Source organism: Molothrus aeneus, chromosome 10 (genome assembly GCF_037042795.1).
Source record: "Molothrus aeneus isolate 106 chromosome 10, BPBGC_Maene_1.0, whole genome shotgun sequence".
NCBI lineage: Eukaryota > Metazoa > Chordata > Aves > Passeriformes > Icteridae > Molothrus > Molothrus aeneus.
In genome coordinates this window covers 2092989-2117549 of record NC_089655.1, presented here as the reverse complement: position 1 = coordinate 2117549, position 24561 = coordinate 2092989, and the positions used below count along the sequence as shown (strand labels likewise).

Sequence of the window (24561 nt, the reverse complement as noted above, 5' to 3'; positions counted from 1 at the left end):
ACTGTAAAGTCTTTGTAATTGAATCTTTGTCCCATGAAAGCATAAAATGACATGATAAAGTGGCATATGTTTAATAATAGTTCAGATGCATACTCATCACATATCAGTTTAGAGCATAGCTTCTGCTTCTAGGGGAAAATAAAAATTTTGATGGATCAGAGTCAATTCTCAGACACCAGTCAGGCCTGTGACAAAATTTATATGGAGTGTATCAATGTGTTGATTAGGTATCAGCATTTAAGATGATAGGGTTATCCTCATACACATGAAGATATATTTAAAGGTGTTTGCTTTGTTCACATACAAGGAACTTCTGAGCAGCACAAGTGGATGAAAGAAAGCATCTAGCTAATATTAAATGATTTATCCTAAGGCTAGAATAAGATAGGGAGGCAAGCCTGTTTAAATCTTCCACCAAGCAGTGAGGATTTAGTGTTTTGAGGCAGTATATTATATTATTTGATGGCAAAACACAAAATATTTCTGCACAGTATCTTCTGTTGAGATGCACAAAAGTAACCAGAGCTTCAAGCTAGGAGCTTTAAGCTGTGCACAGGATTCCATAGCACAGACTGAGGAGGACAAGGTTTTGTGGTTTTTCCCCAAGGTTTGCCCTGTTTTGTGTCCTTCCTGACCCAGTGATCTCTAGATCCAGGTGTGCTGGGGCCTGAGCCTGGTCTGGACAGGGAACTGTAGCCATAGCAGAACTGTGCCAACTTGCTCTGACCCTTTTTATGGCTGCATTTTGTCCCTTCCAGCAGATAAATATTCTCTGTGGTGATGCAGGTGATGACAGGATGAGCCCTTTGTGTCTGAGCTGCTGCAGCAGCACTGGTCTGTCAGACCACCCTGCAGAGGAACCTAAAGAGCAGGTTTGCCTCCCTGTTTCATTCAGGATGTGAAGTGAATCTCCGGTGGCTTTGCTGATTCCATGCTGGGTCCCGTGCTGGTGCCTGATGGCAGGGGAAGCGCCGCAGCTCAGCGAGGTGGCGGCCACAGGAACCCTCTGGGCCAGCAGCGCTCCCTTCTGTCCAGGGTGCTGCCCAAAGGCTGACCCTGGCAGTCTGACAGATGAGTTTTATGGATTCCTTGCCTGTCCTGGACCCTCCTGGGGCTCTGTGCCATTGTACAGCACCAAGCAGCTCAGCAGAGTTACACAAATGATTTATGATGGAGCAATCACAACCTTGCCTTTCCTTACTCAGACACAGTGTGTGTGCACTTCCAGGAGAATAAATCTATCTATTTCAGTCTTTTCAGTACATCAGTTTTAAAGGAGAGTTATTAATTACCTTCTTAGTGTATTCATACATGCATGAATAACGAGTAAAGTTTGAACTTGTGAAATTTCACAGCACAAGCTGGAAGAATACAGAAAGAAATTAAGACAACGGAGGAATTTTGAGTATCACAGATGATAACATTACATTTATTTTGTGGACTCAGAAGTCTCAGGAGGGTATCATTGATACATATCCTCAGGTTCTGTCTTGCATTTTGATGGCTAAAATACAGAAATAAAGAACAAGTGTAGCCAGGTAATTGTATAGGAATTTCAGACCTGCAGAGGACAAAATTATTTCCCTAGAAGTTGTCTTTGCACTATTTTCTTTTGAAATGTAATTCTCAGCCTACTTTATGTGATTCTGTGCCATATTCTGCCTTTCTCTGCTCTTACTGAGTGTCTATTAATACTGATGGCCAGCATATATATGTACTTAAATTATATCTAGAGATTTTTTTGGTCTTCTGATGCCTCTGCTTGCTTCCTGGGGTCATGGTCTGTGCCTGTGCCGAGTTCTTCCATCCCCTGGTGGATGTACCAGAGCTCTGGAGCCCATCCTCCTGCAAGGAGCTCCCTGTGACAAAGAGCTGTCACCTCCTTCAGAAACAAATGAGAGACAAATTTCAGAGAGCTGCAGTGGCAAACCTGACAATATCAGATAGGTCATGGTAGCTTTGTCTGGCAGCTAGTTAAATTGGATAGTTGGGCACATCCCTAGATGTTAATGGTTAAATGTATTCATTGTTCCAACAAGGCCCCTATTCATAAGGGGAGCATTCTGTGCTCGTTATGCATGCATAATTCCCATTAATGCTCCTAGGGGTTAAGGGTGTGGAGTGAGGGGGGAAATGAAGCTGATGTTTACACATCCATGTTTGCACTCAGAGAAGAAGTTTTGTAACACAGGAGAAACTGATTGTGTGTCCCCACATCCCTTAACTTCAAGGAAAACTTGAAGTCTTTGCCTTCAAGAGGGAGTGAGAATGGGGGAGAAAGTGACACTTGCATGAGCACCTACTTCCTTGCACACCATACTTTGTCAATGAGCAGAAATATTACACCAGTGCAATTTTTGTAGAAGCTTTTGAAAGTACCAAAGTGCTTGGAAATTCAGGGTATTGAAACAATGACTCTGAATCTTTAACTTTGGGCAAAAAAACACTTGCAAACTTTTGACTCAGCGTTAATCAGGGTGATGAGATTTTCTGATTTATTACACAAAATGGGTGTTTCCATAGAAAACTTTCAGATTAAGATTCCTCACTCTTAGGTGCACATCAAAGTCGTGTAAAAGCCATAAAGAAGCTCAGCACTGCCTAAGAAAGCCTTTCAAGTTCCAGCAAGTGCTTGAACTACTGAAGGTTTTGAAGTGCTCTAATCTCTGACATGGGTGACGTGCTAGGCTAGCACTTTTTTGTTTTGTCACAAATCATCCATGCACGTAGTGCAAAGGGACCCTGACAAAGTCATTTCACTTTTGAAAAGGGCTGCTTTTTTTCCTACCATTATGTCTCCCATTCACATCTACATGTTTGCTTCCACTTTGTTCAGGTCTAAGTAGCAGGGCATTTGCATAGTCTTCCCTTTGTTCTCGGTAAATATGGAGTAAAATGAGCAAGATCCGTGCTGTGAAATTAAAGCTCTACTCTTGAGAGATCTTAAGGGCCAAATCCTCACAAAAGGTACTGCAACATAGTGCCAAAGGAGCTGGTGTCCAGGAACAGCTTGCTCTGGGTGTTTGTGCTAGGAAATGTGAATAAAGGGAGACTAATCTGTTGAAAACTGGATGTAATTAGAAAAATACACTGCTGAGAGCTGCTGAAAGATTATAATAACAGAAAATAGTACTGAAAGAGAGCTGAAGTGATCATCTGGTCCATTCCCTCTGCTTGTGGCCAGAATAAACTGTTTAAATCAGTGAGAGAAGATCACAGCCTTTTTTGTCTGTTTGTTCCAGTGCTTAATTACTCTCCTGCATAGGTTTTTTTCCTAATGCAAAACCTAGCTCTTCCTTGCTAAAATACAGCATTATCCTATTCTTAGGGCCTTCCTCTTTGCAGTAACGCTCAAATGACAACTGCTGTGGTTTGTTCTGCTCTGAAACGATGCTCTGTGCTTTTGCACTGGTCCCAGAGCAATAAGCTTGTTGGTGTAAATTAATCTAAACTAAATTTGGGTCCCGTGCACCTGGAATGAATGAAGTGAATTCCAGATGTGGTGACTCATTAAGGATTATAACTTGGTATTTGAGCCCTAAGAATAGGTTTCTTCCTCCTTTATAGGTTTGAGTATTGTGAAGAAGGAGCAAACAGCATGGGGATATAACATTCCATGATCAGGAAGGCAAAATAACAAATTCACAGATTTGCCATGTAGTGGAAGATGGAAGCATGGAGAAAAATCAGTTTTCAAGTGACCAAACTGAGCAGCAGTCGAGTTGCAGGACTGCTAGTGGGAAACTGCATTGTTGTGGAAAGGAGCATGGGGATACCTGAAGATGTGTGGAGCATTTGCTTCTAACTTAAATAAAATATTCCCCCTAGATTTTGCTGGTGGTAGGTAGTTCACTGTACTGCAGGTGTGTAGGTGAGGTGGCAATTAGGCTACTGAAATCAGAAGACATTGATCACAATTTTAAGTCTTGCAAATAGACATGACATTTCCAGAGCAAGTCTGAGTATATCTTAAGTTTTGAGGTTGAGGGGAGCTCTGGTCCTTAACCCTCTGTTTAGCAGTGTTTCCCTGTTTTGGGGTGTTAATTCTTGAGCAGTGTTTTGTTGTTACTGATGTGGAGAAGTTATTCTTCATGGCTGAGAAAGGCTCAAAGATGAGGGTTGTGACCGTGTTCACAGGGGTCTGAGGATGAGGGAAGAGATGAGAATGTTGACTCCATGTTTCAGAGGGCTTGATTTATTCTTTTATGATATATATTATATTAAAACTATACTGAAAGAATAGAAGAAAGGATTTCATCAGAAGGTTAGGTAAGAATAGCAAAAGAAGGAATGATAACAAAAGCTTGTGTCTGGGACAGAGAGTCTGAGCCAGCTGTCTGTGATTGGCCATGGATTAGAAACAACCACATGAGCCCAATCCCAGATGCACCTGTTGCATTCCACAGCAGCAGATAACCATTGGGTACATTTTGTTCCTGAGGCCTCTCAGCTTCTCAGGAGGAAAAATCCTAAGGAAAGGATTTTCCATAAAAGATGTCTGTGACAGAGGGTAAAGTTTGCATCCCCAGGTGGATTTGGTCCTGCTCCAAAGGGAGGGATTAGATCCCTCTATTCCAGTCCTGTGTAGCCATCCCTGGCATGCTGCCCACATTCAGATCATTCTCTACTGCTCCAGCTCAGAGCTTGTGTCTGTCCTCCCCAAAGCATATCTGTCTTGTCTGTCTCTCTGCAGAATGCTGCATGGTTTGGGCTTTACGTGGCTTGTCCTGGGAGTCTCTCAGAGGGTGAAATCATGGAGTGGTTTGGGTTGGATGGGACCCAACCCAGGGACACTTTCCACTATTCCAGGTTGCTCCAAGCCCTGTCCAGCCTGGCTTTGAACACTTCCAAGGATGGAACATCCATAACTTCTCTGGGTAACCTGTGCCAGGGCCTCACCACCCTCACAGCAGAGAATTTCTAATATCAAATCTAAGACTGCTCTGGGTTTGAATCTGCTCTCCTTGTCCTGTCACTCCATGCTCTTGGCAATAATTCCATTTTTTTGGTAGGTTCCTCTCAGGTGCTGGAAGGCTGTAATTAGATCACCCTGAGCCCTTCCCTTGTGCAGGCTAAACAATTGCAGTTCACTCAGGCTGTCATTGTAGGAGAGGTGCTCCATCCCTCTAATGCAGTCACAAACCTTAATGTCCTGTGCTCCTGCTCCATTGTCCTTCCATAAGGAAACTCAAAAACGTGGCAACTGGAAGGCTGGGGTGATGTTTTTAGAAGCAGGGGCTTGTTAGGTGATAATTGGGGAGCAGCACCCAGGTGTTGCAGACATCTTTTCATGAAAAATCCTTTCCTTAAGATTTTTCCTCCTGAGAAGCTGAGAGGCCTCAGAACAACACGTAACCAATGGTTATCTGCTGCTGTGGAATGCAACAGGTGCAGCTGGGATTGGCCCATCTTAGATGTTTGTAATTAATGGCCAATCACAGCCCAGCTGGTTCAGGCAGAGAGTCAGAGCCACAAACCTTTGTTATCCTTCTTTACTTTCTATTCTTAACTTAGCTAGCCTTCTGATGAAACCTTTTTCTTCTACTGTTGTAGTATAGTTTTAATGTAATATATATCATAAAATAATAAATCAAGCCTTCTGAAACATGGAGTCAGATCCTCAGACCCCTGTGAACACGGTCACACCCAGGGGTTTACATGGTTGCCCTATGATGGTGATGAAAATATTCCCTCCCTGCAGCTCACAACAAGATCCAGCTTTGAGAACTGCAGTGCTCCTTCTCATTTTACATGGGTGGTGTAATGAGTGTGAAGGCAAGAGAACAAAGTATATGTAGAAAAACCACTGGCTTCCCAAAACAGACTAGGGCTTTAAAAAAAGGAATTGAAAGCACAGCTCTCAGGGAAAGGCTTTCAAACTTCTGCTCTGAGAAGACTTGGCTTTAATCTCCTAATCTGAGTTTTGAAGTTTGGGAAAAAATATATCTGTTACCATTTGGAGCAGCCCAAAGTTGTATTTGGCTAAAGCATTGCATTTTCAGTTTCAAGCTGCAATAATCAAATTTACTCTTTCTAATCTGGTTTGCCTTAGATATGTCAGGAAATCTAAACATTTGCATTCCCCAAAAAGCAGCTGTGGTTTGGCTGTACCTGCTTGGGATCTAAAGCTAACTGGGAGCTTCCCCCTTGTTGTAACAGACCTGCTGTGCCTTCTCTGATAGAAACAAACCCCAGCTGGGATGAAAAGTGTCAGTGTCATTTGTTGGCAGGGCTCTTGGCTTGGATTTGGAAAGTTTGTTCTAAGTCACTATCCCAGGTGCCAAAACATGAGCTGAGCAGCAAGGGCTGCCTGGGGCCAGCCTGTGCCAGCCTGGCTGCTGTGTCTCTGTGGCTGCCATCCCCTGCCTGCCCCTGGCTTTCCCAAATGTGGATTGAGCAGAGCCAGCACTGCCTGCCCCATGTCCAGCTGTGCTGGCCACCCCAGAGCTCCAGGAGTGCTGGTGGCTCTGGGTGGAACAGCACAAGGGAAGGATAATCAGTTCAATGTGCTGGGGAGGTGCCTTGTTGGAGTGATGTCAGGGAGAAACATGATTTCTTTATTTATATAACAGGTGCACAGGGTCCAAATCAAAAGCCAGTCTTGGGAAAGCACTGAACATTCACATAGCAGAGGGCACTCTCCACTAAGAACTGCTTACTGGTCTAAGCAAACTAATGGAAGAGATCTTCCTCTTTTCCATGTCTGAAACAAAGTGTGGAGCCTAAGGTCAAATGTGCATTTTAGTATTCCTCTTTTCCATGTCTGAAACAAAGTGTGGAGCCTAAGGTCAAATGTGCATTTTAGTATTCCTCTTTTCCATGTCTGAAACAAAGTGTGGAGCCTTAGGTCAAATGTGCATTTTAGTATTCCTCTTTTCCATGTCTGAAACAAAGTGTGGAGCCTTAGGTCAAACGTGCATTTTAGTGTTGCCACATGTAGGAGTCCATCAGGGGTTTCCACACTGGGTTTTGAAAGTTGTTTGTCTGTGGCCTCAGTTTAAAGGCTTTTAGAACATCTTCCTGCCTCCCCTCAGCCTTTGGGAAGCAGCATCTGTTTCAGAATCATTATCCTGGCTCAAGGAGTCCCAGAAAGATGCAGATTTTCCTGCTGAACACGCTGCTGGGGTCCTGGAGAGGCTGGTGGAATGTGTCCTGTGCAGTGAGCTTGGCTGCTTTCCAGCCTAGGGTGTCACTGGTACTCAGAAATCAGAGCATGGCCCTTCAGGTGAGATTTCACTGTGGACTGTCTGGATTTCTCCAGTTCTTCATTCCTTATCTGCTCCTGCCACAATCAGAACGTCCTCCAAGGTCCAGGCAGAGAGAACAAAGCAGTGCCAAAATAAATGAGAAAGGGCAGAAGAGCAGTCCCATCCTGAGCACTGCCATGTGGTTATGGGGCAATACTGGTGTGGCATTAATTTCATGGGAGTTAGATGAACTTTGCTCATGAACCCTCACTGCTTTAGACCCACGAATGCTGTCACCAGCTCCATGATATGTTTGGGGTTTTGGCTGCTTGACCTTCCACTGGTTTTCATTGAATGCATGCAGCTAAAAATCACAAGCACTTGTCTGAAATGAAATGCAAGTTACTCTAAGGTAATTAAAGCATTTCTAAATCACAATTCTTTGTAGGGTCATTTTTCTCTTAATTTTAATTTTGATTTTTTCTTACTAAGGATAGGTTTTCTTGGGTTTCCTGGCTGTGATCCCTGTTCCAGGATCTACTCAAGAGTTTGACCCAAAGCTCTGTGGGTACAGAGCTCTGTTAGTCTCAAACTGCTAAATCCCCACATGAAGCCCAGCACAGAGCTGTCTCTGACTGTATTTTGTTTTATTTTGTATGACTTGATGCCACTGGGTGTCTCCATTGACATCAGGGGGTGCTGAACCAAGCTTTCTGATATTTTTGCCTTTCCTCTTTCCTGCACACGTGGTCTGGAGGGGTAGAAGTGATCTGAGCATAAATGTGGGCTCAGCCTAGACCATCAGGAACAGGCTCCTGGTGTCTTGCATGTGACCTGTGGGGCTGTCAGCTGGTTCCTGTGCATGGTTGTGCTCAGTGAGTGTTCCTCTGCAGTTCCTGTCACCTGTGCTGGGCTCTTTCCTGTCTCTCCTGCTCTGGGATGCCTCCCAGTGCTCGTGGGTCCAGTTTGTGGCATCACATTCAGTTTGTGACAAATTCCAGCAGTGACAGCAGTGGCATTGTCTGCATGAGGAACCACAGGACGGGAAGGAGGTGCAGAGACCTTGTGATGCTGGAGTCTTGCTGCAGCCTGTTTTAATTAATTACTCTGTCATGGGTGATGAAGTTGAAGAATTGGCCCTGGTGAGGGGTGTCTTGTCTAGTAAGCAGTTGCTTGGTTATGGTTCAGTTCTTCCTTTTGTGTAAATAGTATCAAGAGTGTAGGGTGCTTTCCTTAAAATTCTTGGGTATTTCACCTGGATTTTTATAGTTTTCTTCTTTCTTCTCCCTAAAAATAAATAATGAAAGTCAGAATGGGATCCTAAAGAAATATGTTCAAATGGTAAAAACTGATCTAAATCAGCCATTTCTCATTCTGAAGTCATACACAAAAATGAAGTTACAGGCTTACAGGAAAAGCTCATTGAAAGCATTAGGATTTAGTTGTAAAATTAATACTTAGGCAAGACTAGGACATATTTTTAAGGAAGAGAAAATAGTTGAGCACTTGGCTTCATGTATGGCTTTCAAGTGAGATGGTAAAACCAGAAGTACTCAAATTTTGGGAGGAAAGGGAGTATTGAGGAGCTGCTATTCCTCTCCTTTTAAATACTGTTCTTGCAATTTCCCTTTCTGAGGCCCAAATGTCCAATAGTCCCTTGGTTCCTTTAGATTTATCTTTGCTTTTGTTTCTTCTTCCAGTCTAACCTTCTTACAGATTTTATGTTGACAGATAAAATGAAGAAGAATAGGAAATACATTTTATTGTGATCCTGTCAATATCTTTGAAATTTTCTGTGCTTTGCCACTTTGTATGGATCTTATCACAGCAGGTAGAGCACATTAGGAAGCAGTTCCTGTTAAAAAGTTGATAAAACAGTTGCTGACATTTGAATTATCGTTAGGGTTTGGAGTTGAGATGAACGAGGTGATTCACACCCTTCATGAAGAATTTTATGTCCTCCCTGTAGGACTAGATAGGCAGCCTGTGTGATTTGCATTCAGAAAGTGTTTTTTCCCTAAATGTACAGAGCTGGAAACCTACTTCTTCCATTTGAACCCAGTTCAGTTTTGTTGTAAGCTGTGTTCCACCTGAGGCTTCCCAGCTCTTGTGGTTTCAGTATCTCATTCTTCAGGTAAGGCAGGGTTCTGTGGCAGTGAAATGCTGTCCCCTCTGGAGAGCAGGAATGCAGCTGGTGGTTCATAGCTGTCCTTGGATAACATGGAGTAGGTAGATTTACTAGACATGGAGTAGGAAGATTTGCCAGACTCCTCTAGAAAATATTTTGTATGCATTTATGTTTTTGGTTTTTTTTTGTGGTGATGGAGAAAATGTATGGGATTTACTGCTTGGAATGTGGTGAGACATAATGAAAGATGAGTTGTAATAGACTCTAAATTAATGAAAGTTCTTGTAATTTTTCTCTCACCTCTGCATTCAGTGACATGTGTTGTCCCAGGAGAGTGGAGGAAGGAGTTGGCATTGCAGTAAATGTAGAAACCCCCTTGCTGAAATCCATGGCCTCCACCAGCCTGAGTTGTTTTATAATGTACTTTTGGTACATCAGTCTTCATGCTTCTGTGTCAATTCTAGGAGAAAAAAGGATGGATCCTTGAGAGTGTAAATCTTTTGAATTTGCATGTGGTGTGTAGTTAGCAAGCTCTTTAGCAGTCAGTGTCCTGCTGCTTGCCTCCCACATTCAGAGAACATCTCACTTAGCACTGGGCTCATGGGAAGTTATTGAGTGTAGTCAGCATTAAAGAATTTATCACCCACCTAAAGAAGTGCCAGGCACGGAGGAGTGGCCAAGGGCAGTCCCTGGGCATGGCAGGCAGTGCTTGCCTGCTGCTCTTGCATGTTCCAAGCTGAGTCTCTGCTCAGCTGCTTAATTAAGAGTTTGCAGTGAAATTCTATGAGTTTTGTGCCTTCCTACTGAAATTTTGCTGGTTCTGAGGTTAGGGCTGGTGTGGGGAAGACCAGAGGGAGGGGGCAGTGAACTGTGGAAATTAATCACTTTGTTCCTTCAGGACTGTTTACCAGCAGTGGCATTATGGCTGCTGGGCATTGATGCCAAAGATGCATCTTCCAACACCCTTCAGACAACCAGGCTGTTCTGGGAAACACGAGAAAATCTCCATTTGTGGGTGCTTTGTAGGTGTGTTACAGGACCCTTTATTCCTGTGTGTGAGTTCCATTCCCTTTTCCTCCTGCCAGAGGTCTGGTAACAGGCATGAAGCAAAGAACAGTGACCACAGCTGCCTTCTCAGCTCTTTGCCTTCAGCCCCCTGGGTACAGCCAGACTCTCTGAGGAACAGCCTGGAAAACTGAGGATGAGGATGAGGAGGTCTCTCCCTGCACAGCTGCTCCTTCCTGCAGGGAAGCTGTGCCCCATGGGCTGGAAATGTGTCCAGCTGCTCCAGGTGTCCCACAGGTGTGCAGAGAATTGGAGGAAGGCAGGGAGAAGGGGAGCTGAGGGGCCAGGGAGGATCAAGAGATGGGAATCTCTCGGGTTTTGGTTGTTAATTGCAGCGGTGAGATGTGCAGGATGTCTCTGCTTCGGCCCTCACAACTGAAGAACGAGTCTGGACTCTTCACTTTTCGGTCTTGAGGTTGTTTATTAATTCTTATCTATAAAATTTTCTTTCTGCCCAGCAGAGATCTGCTCAGCAGGGCAGCCACAGGCACTGTGACCGCCCCTGAGGGGGTGTTGTCCTTTTATACTACAAACTACATATAACATATTTACACTGAATTCCCAATACCTATCACCCATGCTAGACAGTGCACTTCTACACTAAACCAACCCCAAAGTGCCAACATCACTGCAGAAAATGGAGAACAAGAAGAAGAAAGAAGGACTAGACACTCCCAGATTCCTCCATCTTGTCCCCACAACCCCCATACCAAAAATCCTAAAATCTACATTTTCACCCTGTGAATATTTTATTATTACACCATTCAAACCTCTGTGACTTTCACATCCTCATACAAAGCTGGTAACTTGCTCCAGGGGTCAAAATCAAATCCCCAGGTGTTCTGGGCTGTGTGCCAGGGTCTCTGAGACCCCAGTGGGGTCCTTGGCAACTCTGGACACCCAGAGGGATGCACTGAGTTCTGACAGGAATCTTGTCTGGGGAGAATGAGGAGATGGACTTGAAGGAGTGAAGGGAGTGCCTGGTTTATGCCTGTGTAGGTTCCAGTGAGTGCAGGGCCATTCAGTTTAGGAAACTCAGATGCTTTTTTTGCTCACTGGGTCCAGGCACAAGACAGGTTCTGTGGGGAACAAGCCAGGGTAAAAATCCTAGCAGGCAGTGACCTATGGGGTAAGGCAGAAGGTGCTTTAGAAATGACACCAAAAATCAGAGTACAAGAGCAGTGAGAACCAGGCAAACAGCAGAGGGAAAAGGAAAAAAACTCAAACAAAATGCACCTAGCAGCAGGCCTAACAACATTTCAGTGTGCAGATGCTGCCCTTGAGAGCTGTGTATTTGGAAGAGTTCCTGCTCTGGAAGCTGCTCAGGGCTGGTGCCTGATGGCCTCCAGCTGTCCTGCAGGCTGGGGCACTGCCAGCTCTCTGAGTCTGACACCCAGGGCTGCTGTCCCACTCTAGGTTCCCACCACCCTTGGATGTGCAGGTGTAATTCCAGTGCCATCAAGGAGTTCTTCCTTTTTGTGGGCTTTTATACTTTTTTTTCCACATCTACTCAAGAACTCTTGAACAAATGGATGCTATTTGACTTGACAAAGTTGGAAGTAGCTACACTTGCTGGTAGTTGTGTTAGTAGGTTATCTAAGCTGTGCTTGATGAAACTTGAGGTGTTTACCTTTGAGCCTTGATTGTTTCAACTGGAGTAGCACATCTGGTCATAGCCTTAGTCATGTTTCAGCATATTTCAAAGGAACACTGAGAATGCAAAGTCTACTGATCCAATTAAATAGTATCTCTGTTAATGTACATTATGAAAGGAGGGATGGGGGAAAGGAAATTTTCTTAACTTGTGTTTTCCAAACTGCACTTCTAAGGTTTCCTGCTGGATATATGCTTGTTGCCAAGTTGCATGTAGGTGGATGGGACAAATTTGGGCTCTGCTTTGGTATTTCATGAGCTTCTTCCTTTCAAGGGACCTTTGAATGTGCTGTTTGTCTGTGTGATCTTTATATTAAAACTGATAGTAGGATTATTTTAAGAAAACAGAGGAAAGACTTAGATTGGAAAGTTCTTTCTGCCTAGTCAGGAAATGTGTGTGGGAGGGCCTGGCTCCAGTGTACCTGAGGCAGGAAGAAAAGACACCTCAGTTTGAATTAGACTCTGCTCCCTGGAGCTTGCCTGGCTTTTACTGCTAGCCCAGAGAGCAGGTTTATTGAGTTAGCTGCTATTTCATGTCCCAGAGCACTGGTGCCCTGGCTTGTTGATATTTGTGCTAATTCCTGGCACTACTTCAAGCATAGTGACTACCATATCTGACACACTGACAGATAAAACAGCAGCTGTTTGGCTCTGCACATGTTGAGTTGATGAGTTGAAGATCCTTTGCTTGTCTTTGTGTCTCCATGATATTTTCTGAAAAATCCTCTTTGCCCAGGATTTTCTCCTGGGAAGCTGAGAAGCCTCAGAGAGGAATGAAAACAATAATGATCTGATTGCTGCTCCTGTGTTTGCTGCTTGGGGTTGTGGCTTGGACATTGTTTACCAACAGGTGCATCTTTGATTGGTTCCATATGAATTGTTTTAATTTAAGGACCAATCCCAGTCCAGCTGTGTCAGACTCTCTGAGTCAGTCATGAGTTTTTATTATTCATTCTTGTTAAGCCTCCAGATGTATCCTTTCTCTTTCTTTAGTATAGTTTTAGTATAGCATGATATGATATGATATAATATAATATAATTAATATATCAGCTCCTGAAAACATGGAGTCAAATTCTCATCTCTCACCTCTTCCTGGGGACCCTCACAAATGCCACATCTTTGTATCTGCAAACATTTTATTGCTTGTGGTGGGCCTGAGCTGTGGTGTAAGGCTGTGCACAGGGAGCTGGGCTCCCTGCCAGGTGAGGATGGCCACTGGGTGAGTTTCTTGACAGCAGGCTTGCAGCTGAAGGTGGAGATGGTTTGGGCACTGCTGGGGCTGCATGAAAAAAGAACCTCACAAACTTGGGGCAGCCTGCAGTGGCTGGATTCCCTTTCCTCGATGTGGCTGTGCTGGTGTGGGCTCTGCTCACGGCCCAAGTCATTGCAGGGAGAGCCCTTGTTGGAAATAGCTCCTTTTTCATCTGACTTGGCCTCATCCCCAAATCAGTTTGTGTGTAATTGCTGAATTTTCCCCAAGCTGAGGCAGCAGCTATACCAGACAGATGAGTCTCAAGAAGGATGAAGTGTTGGCTCCTGTTCAGCTGGGCCAGACACAATGCAACGTACTCCTGGCACCTTTCTCTGTGTTACTGAGGCATAATCAGTCTTGGAGCCTTTGAAGGTATTTGTACAACATTAAAATTTTGGGCTTTGCACAAAGCTTTGTTTGGAAATACTGTTGAAATGTTTGTCAAAATACAAAGGCAAAAGCTGTCAGAAGAAAGATTGCACTGAGCTCACCCTCTGATTGTGCTTGCTCAGGACTCTTCTCTGCAGTGGAAATTAGAGGCTCAGCTTGTTTGAAAAAAATAAATCAGCCTGTCTTTGGAAAAGTTGGTGCAGCTAGATCAGTTAGTGTGTGTTAAATTTGGCTTTCTGGTTGCAGAGGATGGCTTTTACAGTGTGTGCAGCATTTTAAGGACAGAGCTGTTAAACTACATGGTCAGCTAACAAAATGAATATATATTTAGCTTCTGGAAGAAGTTAATTTTGTTTGCTAAACAGGCCTCTCTGCTTTTGGGAAATAATACTGATTCAGCTAGTTTTAATGGCCAGAGTCTTAGATTTTATTTGTGCCAAAGCTCAAAATGAAGTCCCAAAATTTTTGATTCAAACCAAAAAAGTTCTCCAAGCAACACACAAAATACTGCACAGCTGATTTTGATGGAGCTGGCCAGATGGATGTCAGGTAGGATACATAGTTTTCTGTGCATTTAGCACCTAAAGTAATTTATAATTGTGACAGGGCAGTGTCTGAAGGTGATGCCTTTGGCATGTATTAATTGCTCTGGGGTTGCACACTAGTTTTCATCAGGGATCATTGATGCATTCCAAAACACACATGCTTTACACTCAGGTACTTTTTTTCCTACTCTTCTGAATGTGACAGTTTTTCAAAGTGGAGGAAGATACTTTATCCTGTTTTTTATAATAACAGTAAGGTTTTAAAGTCTGTAGTTTTTCTCACTTTAAAAAATAAGCCAGGCCATATTTTTAACCAGTACTCAAGGGAAAAAGACTTGAATGGAAAAATAATGTACATAATCAGCAGAGTAATCCTTACATCTGACCTGAAGCAGAAAATTAATTTGTTTTAGGAAAGCTATAATAAACCCTTTGGAACTGAAGCCCAGGCATGTAGAGTTGAAAGTGTTCTGCTCTGTTAGTAAGTTAATGCATAAGAAAATGAAATAGAGAGGTGCCTTGGATGCAGGTGCTTTGCATCTGTGGCACAAAATTAGTCTAGCAGGGGGCTCCCATCATGGAACACATGGGAATAGAGAGCTGGGTTTGTTCAGTTGTAGGAAGATTAAGGTCAAGGGAGGCCATACTGCTCTCTGCTGCCCTTTGGGAGAAAACAGAGAAAGTGGAGTCAGCTTCTTGGAGCTCCAGGGTTGTATGCTGAAAAAAAAACAGGTGTGAGTTGGAACATGGGAAATTATCTTCAGATAGACATTTTTAATTCACTTATTTTACCATGAGTGTAGTCAAATACTGAAATGGGTTCTGAGTGGTTGTGGTATTGTTCATCTTTGTAGTTGCTTGAAACTTGACTGGATGAAGCTCTTGTGTAGTTAGATGTGCTTTAAGGGGGAGGCTGAGGTAGAGGCTCCTCCCAAATTGCGAGCTAGGAAATGAGGGGCAGCTTGGGGAAAGCTGATAACACAAGTCCTGGAGGGAAATTAGCAGGGTGAAATCCTGAAATGATGCTGCTGGTAACTTTCAGGAATGGTGCTTTCTCTCTGGTGTATTGAAGGCTTTGTTCCTTAAGGAAGGGAGGAGTTTGCCCTCAGGGCTGGTGGGCAGCTCACTCTGGGGTGCTCTGTCTCTGGGGGCTTAGCCCCCCCTCTGTCCCTGCTCCTCCCCTCTTCCCACTGGAGAGGGTATTCTTCATCAAGATGAAAGAGATGAGATAAACTAAAATTAGTATCTGAGTTATTAGAGACATTAAGACATTACTAATGAGTTCTAATTTAATCTCAGCAGCCAGGCACGTATAGCAGTGAAACCTTTTATTAGGTTTCTATAATTGTGTTAAAAGTGATACCCTGAGGCTAATGCTGGAGCAGATGAAATTGCCAGGCTGTGTGCATGGCAGCTCTGACCTGACAGTGCTGTGAGGAGAGTGGGGCTTGCTCTTTGCTGGGCCTTCAATGCTCTGTGTTTTACATCAGGCTCCTGAACTGTCAGGGGCTTAGTGCTGTTTCTATTTAGGAGTGCCTTCTGTGTCATTCTGGCTCTGGACCAACAAATCCCAGTGCTCAGGCTCCTGGAGCATTCATGGGGGAAATATCTGGGTGGGGAAGGCCAGGAGTGCAGTTCCAGCTGAGATATCAGTAATCCTTAAAGCTTTCTGGAGGAGAAGCAGGTTCCTGTGTGCCTCAGTTCAGAGGGCAGTGCCAGGGGCAGCTCTGGTAGCTACAGGTTCCTCCTAGCCAGGGTCAGCACAGAGCTCCTGCCATTTCAAACCTTTCCTGATACAGCTCTGAGCTTTGCAAAGCCCTGTCAAACAAAACTGCAGAGGCCTGCTGTGGAAAACGACTGCTCACTTTTTAAAATTTTATTAAACCTCAACAGAAACAACAAACAACTGAAAAAGGAAAAATTACAGCACTGGGAGCCCCCTGTGACTACTGGCCATGTGGCTTATCTACAAAATGGATGCCCTGCCTTTCATATCTTTAGTCCCTCTTAAAGTTTTGTCAGTCAGCTCTTTCTGTGCCATGCATTGGTGGAGATTCTTGACTGGAGCTCAGGTGTTGTGATGCTGCCCCTCCTGGTACCAAGCCAGCCTCCTCTGAATGTCTTGATACTAAGGTTTTTACAAGGGGGGAAAGAGGACTATGGAATGACATCTTACAATAAAATCCTTATACATCTACATAATACTTATCTCTTAATTGTGAGAGCCAGCTATTACATTGCTTATCTATAAGCAGAAATGCTCTGGTGTCAGCATCCCAGCCCTGCAGATGCTGAGCAACATTTCCAGTCCCTGTGCTCGGACACTCTGTGTCTGACTGAGTTGTTCTGCAGCCTGCATTTCAATTTCACTGGTGCTCTGCTGGTGCCAGCTCTGAGCTGTGGTCCTTCCCTGTGCCCCAGTTCCTGTCACAGGACACACGTGTTCAGGGGGTGAAGTGGATCAGGGAGCCCATCCAGGTTAAAATTAGCCCATCCAAGGAGCTCATTCCAGCCTGGGAGCAGCGTGCCCAGCTGGTGGCGAGCGCAGCCCTCCTGCTGCTGCTCCTGACAGGGCCTTCAGTGGGGCCTGGGCCTTCACACTGTCCTTGTTTCCCATTTTTGAGATTAGACTGAAGTGTGAAACAAACTCACCTCCAAAATGGTACCTGACTCAGCTCAGTCTGTGACAACTTTGAACTTTGTTTGCAAACTTGTATAAAAATGTAGTGAATTGAAATATTTTACTTTGGTTTTGACCTTCTTGACATAAATTAGCTGCACTTTCAAATGAGAGTGACTATAAACTGGAAGCAATATTTTAGAGTCAAATGAGATGTTTCTATTTATTTTTTTGAAGCTCCTGCCTGCGGGTTGGACTCAGCGAGCTGCTGACTGGAGCAGAGCCTGGTCCTTTGGGGGTGCCTCCTGATTTCTGAGTGCATCCTCGTGTTTTTGATCCCTGTCAGTTATGCATTGCTGTGCATTTGCCTGCAGGGCCAGGTGTGAGGGGCAGTGCAGGTGATGGTTCATTAATATTTCCATCCCAAGGCCTGCTCTGGGTTCTCTGCAGTGGCCTGGGGGAGAAACCCTCAGGAGGAATCGTGGCTCTCTGGAGAATTGGGGTGGTTTTCATGCACGTGTGCCCTCCAGCCCTGTTGGTGCTGTGTTTGCAGTGGTGGAAAACAGAGACCCCCTTGGGCACAGGGAGGGGCAGTGTGGGGACACACAGCTCCAGCAGAATGGCCCACAGAGCCAGTGCTGGGGTGGCAGTGGGGAGCTTGGCCACCTGTGTGCCACTGGTGCTCCTGGCAAAGGTGTCTCCATCCCAGAGCCTGAGGGATGGGAGGGAGGTGGACACTGTGCCCCTTTTCCCTCAGGGCCTCTGTTTCTGCTTTGAGGTGGAGGGAAGGAAGGGAAGGAAGCCCCTGACACGCTGTCACACTTAAAACTGTGTGACACTTTGGGCTCTGATATTTATGTGCCCCTGCTTTGGGGTTTGCTTGCTTAACAGTCTCCCTTTTTTTCCTCCCCTTCTAAAAATGTGTATCTGTGGAGCTTCAGAAAATACTCACCTGCAGTGTGTACCAGATCCTTTCTGGCACCTGCAAGTCCTGTGGTGTAGAACAAACAAACCCTGAGTGTGTCACCACAACTCTGTGATGTAGGTTTCCTTACCAAGGATACTAATCTTACTAAAACATGTACAAAGATGGAATGATTAAAAAAAAAAATAAAAACATTCTACAAGAATAAGGTTTTTAATCAGCCTTCAACTTTCTCTGTAGTTGCAAAGTGAGAGTGATTGCAGTGCCTTTAATTTTTTTTATTTTGATGAGCTGCCTGGGAGCTCAGAGATTTTTAAAGAAGGTTCCCCTAGTGTAAGAGGTGTGTAGGTGATTCCTTGAGGCACACTAGGGCTGAGTATTGGATCCTGATTTGAGGCAAGGTTATCACTCACACGTTCAAGTTTTGATACCTTTAGTGCAGGGTGTATGGTGGAAATATTTCCCCTTTGATGGTGCATCTTCATGACCATGATTCTGTTGTGCCCCTGACTGTGTTCAGGTGACTTTTGTGCCCAGTGTTCTTAAGAGTGTAAAAGAACTTATCAGCTGAGAATTTCATGTTACTCAAATGAAATCATCACAACTTTGTGTCCTTCTGACAACAGCTGAGTTTCACATTGTCACTCCTTGTGGGCTTTGTCTTGTTTCAAAATTGAAAATGTGGTGGTTCTGACATTAAGATGCATTTCTTTTATGGTGTGAGTTCGGGGGTTTTCTAATTTTTATGTTTTTCTTGTTTGCTTTAAGAGTCAGATTTACAGATCTGCCAGCACAGGGCACCAACGTGTTGCACCAAAAAGATGGAAGAAAGTTACCAGGCAGCTGTTCGGAGGGAGAGGGCTCAGAGCATCCAGGCCCTGAACTTTGAGCTGAAGTACATGATTGTTGGTCACATCACAGCTTTTCAAGGTAGGAAATTTGGGATAGTTTGTAACAGTATTCTCTGCAATTCAAAGGAAAGCTCTTATCTTTATTTTTCATTCCTCTTGCATTGCATGCTCTTGTCACTGCCTTATGGTTTGCTTGCCAGTTCTTTGATGGTTGTGCTTTGGGATTAGGGTGATGGCACTTAATCTTGACTGGTATGTTAAGCATCTTCTTAAATCTAATTAGGAACAGATTTAAGGGGTTTCTGGGGTTAGTGTGGATTTTTTAAAGGCATTTTTAAGTGTCTTTTCAGTGCTTGCTGGTCATGCTTTTTGATATTCTCTTATGTTGCTAAACCATTTACAGGTGTAGAACATTAAATGAAGATGCATTTATTTGTGGATGCTGAAAAATGAGTGCTCTGACATGTCAAATGAGAATACAGCTCTTACTTCATGACAAAATGCAAGATTCCTTGCTCTAACAGACACCTATCAGACTATTTAGCTCCTCCATGCAGGTGGTTATTGTACTCTTACAGGGAGGAAAATGCTTGGGGAGAACTCTGCACTGTAGTGTTGGGTACTGCAGGCTTTTCTCTAGAAGGGCATTTAAACATAGGCTGTGAACTTTAAACTTATGGTAGTTGAGTGATTAAATCAGTCAGTGAGTGGTGAATGCAGCTTACTGACCTCTGTGGGCCCAATTATGTGCTTAATTTTAACTCTGCTTTGCTGTGTTCAGTGCTGAGCACCCTCATGGAATGGGCTCTGAAACGAAGCCAGTAGTTATTAAAATACCAAGTGCTGAGGCCTGGGTGATTAAGATCTATTGTTAGAAGGCAGGTTTTATCAGTGGTATCTTTTTTTGTCTGGTTTCTCCCATTTGAGTAAAAATACTATAAATAAAAGATGTGACTGACAGTTAATAAGAGACAGCATATTATCAAAAATTGACAATAAGTGATGGTGGAAGTCTGAAATAGACATGAAAGGGGCAAGAGAAAAATTTTCTTCTTTTGTTTTTTTTTTTTAATATCATTCCTTTTTTATCCACAAGTGAGAAATGGCATTTTTTGGTTTATTTTACAATTAATTTTTTGAAATGTTTGATATCCCCTTTCATTAAAGAATTGGCTTGGAGGGCACTTCAGAGGAGCACTGTAGTGAAAGAGTGCCTGTTGGCATTGTTAAATGCTGCTTATTCATTCAAGCAATCTTTCAGTATTATGATTGAATAAAGGTAAGGTCAGAATAGATTGACCTAGCAGCCCCTTTGGGTCAAGCCAGAGCCTTTATTGTCCATTGCAGATGAAGCCTTTTGATGGAATGAAAGCAGTAGTTAGACATTTCACACAGTTTAAATTTACAAGCATTTTCTGGAAGTGGGTAAATAGCTTGTTTGTTGTGACTTGCTGTGGCTGGCCTTCTGTCTGCATTAGGTGGGAACACTTGAGAAATGTAACTTTGCTGGCTTGCACTGGGAGCTGCTTTTGTTCTTTGGTTTTGTCCCAGGTGTCAGGGAAAAGCCTCTCTCTTTATCTTGTGCTGGATCAACATTCTGTTGCTAAGAGTGGTGCTGTGCGAGACATTTACTGAGAGAGAAGATCTTTGCATTGAATTAACTCTGTCTTTTGGGCTGTTTTCACTTGTTGCTATTTTGAATGATAAAGTGAGTGTGCCAACAGCACATTTTACAGCCTGAGAAAAGGAAACCCTGATTTTTAGAAGCTTTCAGATGCTTTTTAGATTTCATGTTTTTTTGCAGCAGGGAGAATTGACTCAGACTTACTGAAAAATAGCACTTTATTAATTTGTATGGAGTGGTGTTTACTTGTACAATTTTCATGCACAATTTACTTTTATATATACACATTTTTAGTACTGTTAGTATAGTCAAAGCAAAGCAGTAGTTAGCCTTGCTGCCTGCTTTTGAGGAAAGGAAATCTAAGCTGGTTTTTATGCACTTTAAGCAGACAATACTGTTCATATTACACCAATGCTGATGAAATAATTTTCAAGATTACTGTGGTGTAAGAGATGGATTTTCAGTAGTCCATCACTGAGAACATAGTGGTGGCAGTTGAATTTCATTGGGAAAAAGAGAAAACTTTTCTGGAAGGGGAGACACCCAAAGAGAATGTTGGTTTCTGTTTTTTTTTTAAGTTATCATCTCCTTATATTCTTTCAAAGAAGTCACAAGACAGTTCTGGGGACATTTAAGTGCCACAAGTATTAATAATAAGGAGCTTTCTCAGGTGAGTAGGAGTTTTGATATGAATTTGGTTAAATATTCCTTCTACACTGCCTTGGCACTGCAGGTGGCTGTGGGTATTTTGGACTTGAAGAGATACTGTTTGGGGTTTTCTTCTTGAAAGTGAAAATGTTATTGAAGTAGCTTTGCCCACAACTGAAATAAGACAGTTTTCACAGGTGGATTTAGTTGTGCAGGATAATTAGTCTGTAAGACCTGATTAAATATATCACAGCTGTGGGCAGGCTTGTTGTATTTGGGCTAGTGCCCAATCCATTTATATGGACAACTTCAGCACTAAGATTGTCCCACTACTTTTCCCCTTTAAAGTTTCCAATGTTAGCAGTGTTTTTGCTCAGACACTTTAGAGAATCAAGCCTCTGCATGGATGTGTTTTGCTGGAATGCCTGTCTCAAGTGCTCATAGCACTGATGTGAGTAGGAAGAGCCCCACTGGCACCAACTGCAGTGAAAAATGCCCTCCCCATGAGAAGCAGGACAGGGGAATGGAAGGGCCTGCTTGGGAGGCACAGCATCACAATCAGCTCCTGCAAAACCATTCAGGGACACAACATCTGGGGCCCTGGCAGGTTGAATGCAAGCAAGGCCTGTGGGAGGGAGTTTCATAGAAAGCTGATGCATTTCTTTCTCTTCATGTTCTGGTCCATGGTGTAGCCTCGAGGTCCTAGCCATGGTTTTAGTCCCTCTACAGATGTGTGACTGCTCCAAATGGAATCATAGGCAAGGAGGAGGAGGGGCATGAGATGAGTGAGTGATCCAGGCTGTAACAGGAGCAGTGTAACAGAGGGGAATGCGCCTGTTGTGATGATCCTCCCTGTCAGCCTCTGGCTCTGCACAGCTGGCTTTGTTGTGGGTGCATTTTGGAGCAGGTCACTTTGTCCCACCCAAAGATGTGCCTGCCTGTCTTTGCTCCTGTGGCTGCAGCCTGAAATGCCCAGCAGAACTATTTAAATGAATGAGGAAACAGGATACTTTCATTTTGTATCTCACTTTCCCCTGTGATAACCAGAAGATTCTCCTCTGAACTTACTGCTTCCTTTGTTGCAGTGGTTATTTTAGGCTTGTCTGTAAACAAATGTATTGTTTTAGATGGATGTCTTTGTGTGATGGTACCAGTCATCCATCCCTGCCCCAATTTCCTCATGCAGTCCTTGCACCCCTTGGGGACACCTCCAAGTGTGGCAAGTGCTTAATTGTTAATGGATTAGGAGCAGTGTGGGTGTGCAGGCTGACAGTGCTGTCAGAAGAGGTATGGATAGTCTGACAGGAAAGCTTTGTTGTGGTCAGACAGCAGAGAGAACCTGGCCTCCCTTTTCTGTGTCCTTTATGGAGTGCTAACAGGTGCCACATGAGGACCCACAGACAGCTTGGCTCTGCTCCTGTCATCGTATGCTGAGGCTAATTTGAGGTAATGAGAATCCAAACACTGATAATTTATTTGTTCTGCTGATAGTCTCTGCACAGAGGCAGAACAAGATACTTTTAAACCTACATCACTTTTCAGTCACCAAATCAGCAGCTGTCAGAGATCTGGTGAAAAACTGTTTAAAAGAACAGTTCAACAGTTTAAAAGAATTACTGTTCTCTGCACTTGTTTTTACAGTAGGCAATAGGGATTGTTCACTTAATCTCTGAAGAGAAAGCTTCCATGAACAAAGTCTGTTGGTCATAAAGCACTAATTTGTCTTGCTTTTCTGAAATAACATTCATCTGACCTGGAGGGTTGGGTGCTGGGACCAGTTCCAGTGTTCTCCCAGCTACAGGAGGGAGGATGAGCTTTGGAGCTCTGTTCTTCTCACTTCTAACCCACAGGGTCTGGCAAAGCTGTGCTCACCTTCTGCTTTCTACAGAATGGGAAGGTGCTGGTTGGGTAAGCACCTTGCTGCAGTTTCTAATAGCTGCAGGTGCCCTGACCTTGCAGTGCTTGCACATTGGTTTGCCCTGTTGCCATCTGATCCAAGCAGGATACTTGGGAAGGACATGAGTGACAGAAAGGGAAGCTTGTTGTAGCAGTCCAGGACTTCTGGTTGTCAGTAAAATGCCTGAAAGTTAATGCCTTGTTTATCCATAAAGTCCTAAGGCACAGAGATTTTCCTCTGAAAGCCTCCATGGGGAATGGGGATGACTGGATGGTTTCAGGGATCTTGGGATGGATAACACCAGTGGGCCCATTAATCAACTGATCCAAGCTCTCCCAGAAGGGAATCATACACTACAGTGCACTCAGGCTTGTGTGGAGTCAAAAACATTTTCTGTTTTCATTTGGCTCTCTTGCAGTGTTCCTGATACTTATTTTTACTGAATTTAGGAATATCAGCTTGAAATAGGGGTGTCTGGTTAGTGGTGTTGAAGTGCAATGACATTTACAAAACAAAGACTTGGCTGTAGAAGTGCACTCTGGTTTGAAGTAAATTACTGCATGAAGTGTAGCCACGATGCTGAGATGGATGCAGTCCAAAATCGATGAGCTGTTTCAAAAAAAGCCAACCATCACCAGCAGAAACCTGCCAAAGCTCACCACCAGTGCTTCTGGTTCCTGTTATTTACTGCTGGATTACAGAAATGCAGAAGTGTTGTTTTCTAAGTAGGTTTTTGTAGTCCTGTACTGCTTGGTTATTTACTCAGCCAAGTTGTTCCCCACCCCTTCCCACTTGTGTTGTGCTCTGCTGACCTTTGGGCTGGAAGTTCCAGTCTCACAGCAGGGAGTTCTGCAGTCTTTCATTAACAAGGCACAAAATGTCCAGTGACAAAATACCACCCAAACCCAGGAAGAAGAAGGTGAAGAAGAAGGACCAGTCTCTGCCCTAAAACCTCCATCTTGCACCATATATATTACTATATTCTAAAACCTCAAACTCTAATTTTTCCACCATGTGATATTACACACTTCTATTCAAACTCCACACCCACTATCCCAGTTCTGTCATTCCATTTTGGAACCTTCTCCATGGCCTCAGGTCAAATGCAGTGTTCTCCTGGGCTCAGTGCCTGGCAGCACAGAAAGTCTGAAATTCTCAGCATCCAGGACTCCAACAGGCCAGGATGCAGAGTTTGGTTTTGCTCTAGGCAAAAACGATTTCCACTAGAGGGAGAGGCTCTGCTGGAGCATTCCTGTCCCCCTCCTGCTCCAGGGCCCCAGTGGATCTGTGTCCTCAGCAGCAGTGAGAGCTGTGCATGCCTCCAAGGCTGCAATGTCCCTTCCCAGCTGTGCAGCCCTGCTGGCTGCCTTTGGGGCTGTAGGTACAGAAGCCTGAGTTCATCCCCATGACCAAACCAGGCTCAGCTCAGCTGCTGCTGGTCCTTGTTGAAATGCAGACACAGCACTGCACTGGGTACTCTTTACAGACTTCAGGCACTCAGTGTGGGTGTATTGGTGCTGCAGGCAGGTAAAGGGAGGAACAGGGAAGGGAAGATGTGTTTCCTGAGGTGGAACATCATATACCCTAGGATATCTCTCAAAAAGGATTTTCTAGGGACCTTGGAGAGGAAGGAATTTTGTCTTACTGTAGTCTCGTGAGGTGTTTGCTGCAGGAGTGAGAGATGCTCCTTTTGTCCTTGGTCTTGGCATGGTTGGGCTGCTTTGCCCTAAATGAGGGCATGGGCAGTAAATGAACAGGGAAATCTATCAGAAATA

General features: G+C 44.0%; 1 protein-coding gene across 2 annotated transcripts in view; it reads left to right on the top strand.

Annotated features, from left to right (window-relative positions):
- LOC136560524 (glypican-5-like) overlaps nucleotides 1–24561 on the top strand; it is a 378454-nt gene that overhangs the window by 6917 nt on the left and 346976 nt on the right. For both annotated transcript variants that reach the window (XM_066556402.1, XM_066556401.1), the window contains exon 2: nucleotides 18535–18696. In XM_066556402.1, coding sequence (XP_066412499.1) covers nucleotides 18535–18696 — 162 coding nt within the window. The remainder of the gene's footprint in view (nucleotides 1–18534; nucleotides 18697–24561) is intronic.